The following is a 5,738-nucleotide window of genomic DNA, read 5'->3' as shown; positions in this document are numbered from 1 at the left end:
AGCACCTGGAAAAAGGCATTTAAGTATCTGGGGAAAAAATGACCCATTTTTGCAAGCCAAGTTTCTCCCCCTAGAATTCCCACCAGCACCACTGGTCAGCCGTGGTGGGAAATAACTGTGGGTCAGTGTCTGGTTTTCTGCTCAAGGACATGGCGGTTGGCACCAGAGTTACTGCTGATTCTCTGATGTTCTCTTGGGTAGTGTGGGACCCCATGGGACGGTACGGGATGGCGTGGGACCCCATGGGACGGTACGGGATGGCATGGGATGGTACGGGATGGCGTGGGACCCCATGGGATGGTACAGATGGTATGGGACCCCATGGGACGGTACGGGATGGCGTGGGACCCCATGGGATGGTACAGATGGTATGGGACCCCATGGGATGGTACGGGATGGCATGGGACCCCATGGGATGGTACGGGATGGCATGGGACCCCATGGGACGGTACGGGATGGTGTGGGACCCCATGGGATGGTACAGATGGTATGGGACCCCATGGGACGGTACGGGATGGCGTGGGACCCCATGGGATGGTACGGGATGGCGTGGGACCCCATGGGATGGTACAGATGGTATGGGACCCCATGGGATGGTACGGGATGGCATGGGACCCCATGGGATGGTACAGATGGTATGGGACCCCATGGGACGGTACGGGATGGTGTGGGACCCCATGGGATGGTACAGATGGTATGGGACCCCATGGGACGGTACGGGATGGTGTGGGACCCCATGGGATGGTACAGATGGTATGGTACAGCGGGGGGGTGCCACGGGGTGGCGTGGGACAGCAGGGGACAGTGTGGGATGGCGTGGGACGTCACGGCCCGTGGGCACAACACCAGCTGAGACGCAGAGCCGAGCGGGCGCTGCAGGAGCTGTCATTGCAGGAAGGGATACGTGCTACTGAGCTGAGCAAGTCCTAGTTAAAACCCAAACACCCACACAGCAGAAAACCCCCTCTTCCTTTACATGCAAGAGCATTTTTTTTGTTTTTTTTGCAGATGTTTAACATCTTGATAAAAGATTTGAGGTTTTTCTTTTCTTTCGAATCTGACTTTGGCTACTTGAGCTTGCAGCAGCTGCTGTCATTATGGCCATCACCTGTGATACCCTTTTCCACCAGCAAGGGCTGGGTTGTGGTGCAGGGCACCATGGTCCCAGCATGTCCCCAGGGCCACCACTGGGGGAATGGGCTGTGTGGGAGGAAAGGTCCTCCATGTAAGAGGGAAAATACAATAGCAAATGATTGGGATGCAGCACCTGGGCACAAACCCACCTGGATGGCAGGGCCACCTCCGGCTCCCATCGCACAGCAGGGAGATGCCTCCAAATTCAACCAGAGTCTTGCTGGGGTCCTGTCACCCCCGTGAGACAGGGACATCCCGGGCAGGAGCCGGGATCCAGCCACACGATCCCAGAGCCGGTCATTCTGCAAAACTGTTTCTCTTCTGCATGGTGGAGACAACAAAAGCTTCGGCAGCTCTTCCTATGCACACAAGATCATGGCTTGACCTAAGTCACTCACACATTCATGGTTTTCCACATGCAGAATAACACAAACATGCTCCATAGTAAATAGATCCTCAAACATCAAAGAGAAATTCTCAACTTGTCATCCCAGTATCTCTTCATCTATCAATTAGGTGATTAAAATCTGCATGGTAGCTGAATAACTGATAACGCTGGTTAAAGGCCAAAAGTCTTCACCGTCATTACATAATGCCCTTCTTTGGGGCGATGGCACTTCCCACCGTCTCGCCTGCTCAGCACAGGAAGACACCTATATTTGGCAGCCCCCGGGGATATAAAAGCGGGGCGCAGCCGAGCAGCCGGGCAGAGAGGCCCCGGCCAGCCAGCCCAGCCGCTCAGGACCGCGGGCCAGGATGCTGCCCCCGCTCAAGGCTGCTCTCGCTCTCCTCTCCCTGCTCCAGCTCGGCTCCTCCCGGCCGCCCATGACCATGCCTCCCCATCTAAAGCTGTCGGAGATCACCCAGCGCATCCAGCAGCTCAACTCCGGAGTGCAGGTAAATGCTGCTACACCTCCCCGCTTCGCTTTGCTCACAAACCAGGGGGACATTATTGATGGTGATGATGATGATGATGATGATGATGTTCCTTGGTGCTTTGGGCACCCCAGCCCATTTCATCCTAGACTTCAGGTGCTCAGGGCTTGACTTGGTGGTACAAGAGGCTGCTCAGGTGAAGTTTTCCACCTGACATTGGGCATATTGCAGAAAAAAAATGCTGATGAATGAGACACCCTCCCCCAGACCTCCCTGCCACACGGAGCTGTGTCACGGTGACTGGGGCAGCGTGGTGACAGGGACGTGGTGGCCCTGCTCTGTGCCAGCTGCAGAGGTCCCTGCTCTGTGCTGGTCCATAGCACCCACTGAGCACCTGGGGACCCTTCCCAAACACCCAGCCAGTGCTGCGCAAACCTGTGCAAATCATCTGCCCAGGACTCCGGTTTGAAACAACTTGCTCAAAGACGGATCTCAGTGCTGGCAGCACCCGGGTGCATCTGTGCCGTGTCCCACCGGAGAGGGATGGGGACATGGTGTCCCGTCCTGGGGGAGGGCACAGCTGGTGGCTCCCTGGGGACAGTCTCGTCATGAAGGTCTCCTAATGATGACTCTCCCTTGTGTCGCTTCTCCAGGTTCCCTGCAATGACACCCGAGTGGCTCAGGTCGCCTTCACGGATCGAAAGGTAAAAGATGATGGAGAGATAGATGGAAAACACATTGATAATAAACATAGCCGCAGCCAGCAGCCTCCCCGCCGTGGCGCACAGCCCACGTAGCAGAGGCAGCTTCATTAGTCAAGGAGCAGGAGCTGCTCAAGTGCCAGGGGCTGGCTCGATGCCGCTGTGCCCAGGGACCTGCCTGCAGCCGCCACCTCTGTCCCCAGCTCCCCTGAGCTCTGGGGACAGTCACCACATGGGGCTGCAATTGCAGCTGTAAATTGAAAGCAATGTAGGAAGTCATCTCCAACCAGCCCTGGACAAGTTGCATGAACTGAAATCAACTCCGTGTCTCTAATAATGTGTCCCCCCCTGTGTTCACCAGCTGTCGGAGCAGGAGCTGCTGTGCCAGGCTGCCACCGCGCTCACCAAAGTCACCAAGTGCAAGAGCGACTATGAGCCATTCATCATCAACCTGCAGAGCCTGCACGGCAGCAGGGTAAGGAGGAGCTGAGCTCCTGCCCCCGTGTACCCCCGCTGGCCCCATTTCGGTGCCAGCTCCCCAGATGCACCCGCAGGACCCATCACTCTGGGGTTTGTTACCTTGCGTGGGGCCAGACCTGGGCTTTGCAGACCCACGTGGTGCTGCAGGATCATTTGCCTCTGTGGGAAGAGGCTGAGCACCCTGAGCACCCCGGGACGGTGGCCATGGGGGTCACCCCGCTGAGCACAGGGGCCGGGTGCTTGTCCTGAGCAAGGGACAAATTCCAAACCTCCTGGGGCAGCATCCTCGCAACTCTTAACTGAATTATTTGCTGAATTATTTATGTGGGAGACAGAGGCAATGGAAACAAAGCAGCTGCTTGGGCTGGTAGCCTGGCTACCCGCAGTCTGAGCTGCTGAATCCTGCTGTCAGCTCTAACGTGTTTCCACTTTTCCTTCCCCAGAGCTGCTCCCTGAGCAATGAGAACGAGATCTACCTGCGCAACTTCTTGCCGGAGCTGGGGAACTTCACGCAGGGGCTGTACCGGCGCCTGGCCATGGCCACGCAGTGACCGGGCGCCGCTCCGGCCAGGGCGCCGCGCACCCTCCTGCCGGCACCAACTCACTTTGGTTTTGCAGAGTCTGTTTCACTCCTCATTGCACGCACCTCCCCAGCTCTGCCCCAACCCCGCTGCGCCCTACGCAACCCCAACAGCGAGTCCCCGCGGGCACCCCGGGCACCCGGGTGGCCCCGCTGCGATGGGACGTGTCCCCTTCCTGGCGGGTGCCCGGCGTCTCCCCACTTTTCTGTCCAAGTGCCACATGTTAGACATGGGATGGATGCCACCCCTTGGGATGGGTGTGACGCCTCGGGAGGGATGTGACCCCATCGCGCCGGGACCGGGCGGCTGAGGATGCCGAGCTTTAACTCGTTCATCTCCTGCAGCGCCTACCAAAACCAAAACCAACTTATCTGCTTCCTGTTCCTCTTAGTGAAGGGAGGCTTCTTCTTAATCGCCTTCTCTTCCTAAAGAGATCAAAATCTAGGTTGAAATGATGCATTTGTTGCTAACAAGTGGCTCCAGCAGCTCGGGTGGGAGCAGAGCTGGGGAAACGCAGCGTCCGAGAGCGAAACCGGGGCGGGAGGGGTTGGTAACGAACCCTTTAACGTGTCTTTTATATTGTACGTGGGCTTTTAAGTTATTAATACCAAAAACCAGGAGAGTCTGTAGGATAACTTCAGCTCTAATGGGTGCTCATTGGCATAATCCTTCTAGAGTTTATTTATTATTATATTTTATTTAAATAACTTATTTTTATAGTGCATAATCTAAAGATTCAAGATCAGAAAGTCCTGGCTGTTGAAATCTTCCCTTCACTTGGGACTCAGAACAAAAAGGAAAAGCCAGTATTCAGAATAGGTGTCTTATTTTTAACTTATATAAGAGTAGTCCTGTGGAATAGAGTCATATTTAAAATAATGCTACCTCATTCTTAGAGAACTGTTATTGCCTAATTGCCTTTCCATGACAACAAATGAATGTGTGCTGATTGGTAATTTATTGTTCTTCCCTCTATTTAAGTGTTTGCAATATGACAAAGTTAATATATTCAAATTACCATGTATTTGGATGTCTTAATTTTTTTGTTTTTTCATTTCAACTTTGCACTGATGTTATAAAAGTGTCTCAGGGCTTAAGCAATAAACTACTGAACAAGGAGCTCTTGGTGCCCCTGGTTTGTGCTGTCGATTCCCCTCTTACCTGCAGCGGTTGATCCAGCCCTGTGGTTACGGGGTTCCCGGGGCCAGTACTGGGTCCAATCCTGTTCCACCTGCTCATCAGTGCTCTGGGTGAGGAGACCGAGCGCAGCCTCAGCCCGTTTGCTGATGACACCAAACCGGGAGGACGGGCTGACACTCCAGGGACCTGGACAGGGCAGAGCAAATCTGATGAAGTTCAACAAGGGCACGTCTGGGGTCCTGTACCTGGAGAGGAACAACCCCCAGCACCAGCACAGGTTGGGGTGACCTGCTGGGAAGCAGCTCTGCAGAGAAGGACCTGGGAGTTCTGGTTGACAACAGGGTGACCACGGTACCTGGGGTGCATCAGGAACAGTGTGAGCAGCAGGTCAGGGAGGTTGTTCCCCCGCTCTGCTCTGCCCTGGGGAGGCCACATCTGCAGAACTGGGTCCAGTTCTGGGCTCTCCATTTCAAGAAGGACAAGAATTACTGGAGAGAGTCCAGGGAGGGACACAAAGATGCTGAGGGCTCTGGAGCATCTTTGTGATGAGGAGACTGAGAGAGCTGGGGCTGTTGAGCTGGAGAAGAGAAGCTGAGAGGGATCTGATCAATGGGATCAATATCTCAGGGTGGGTGTCAGAGGATGGACCAGACTCTGTTCAGTGGTGCCCAACGCCAGGGTGAGGGGCAACGGGCACAGACTGAAACACAGGAGGCTCCATCTGAACATGAGGAGAAACTTGTTTGCTGGGAGGTGCCAGAGCCTGGCCCAGGCTGCCCAGAGCGGGTGTGGAGTCTCCTTCTCTGAGACATTCAGACCCGCCTGG

The 5,738-nt window shown here is 55.1% G+C and overlaps 1 protein-coding gene across 1 annotated transcript; it reads left to right on the top strand.

Annotated features, from left to right (window-relative positions):
- Positions 1 to 1,890: 1,890 nt before the first annotated feature.
- On the top strand, positions 1,891 to 3,742 carry LOC309445284 (uncharacterized protein; the record flags this gene model as incomplete). Its single annotated transcript, XM_082063914.1, has 4 exons — positions 1,891 to 2,031; positions 2,664 to 2,714; positions 3,073 to 3,186; positions 3,635 to 3,742. 4 exons carry the CDS (start codon positions 1,891 to 1,893, stop codon positions 3,740 to 3,742), a joined length of 414 nt encoding a protein of 137 aa, XP_081920040.1.
- Positions 3,743 to 5,738: the final 1,996 nt, after the last annotated feature.

Source organism: Streptopelia decaocto (assembly GCF_964273445.1).
Source record: "Streptopelia decaocto genome assembly, chromosome: 12".
Classification (NCBI taxonomy): Eukaryota; Metazoa; Chordata; class Aves; order Columbiformes; family Columbidae; genus Streptopelia; species Streptopelia decaocto.
The sequence above is the reverse complement of the archived record's forward strand: the minus strand, read 5'-3'. Positions and strand labels throughout refer to the sequence as shown.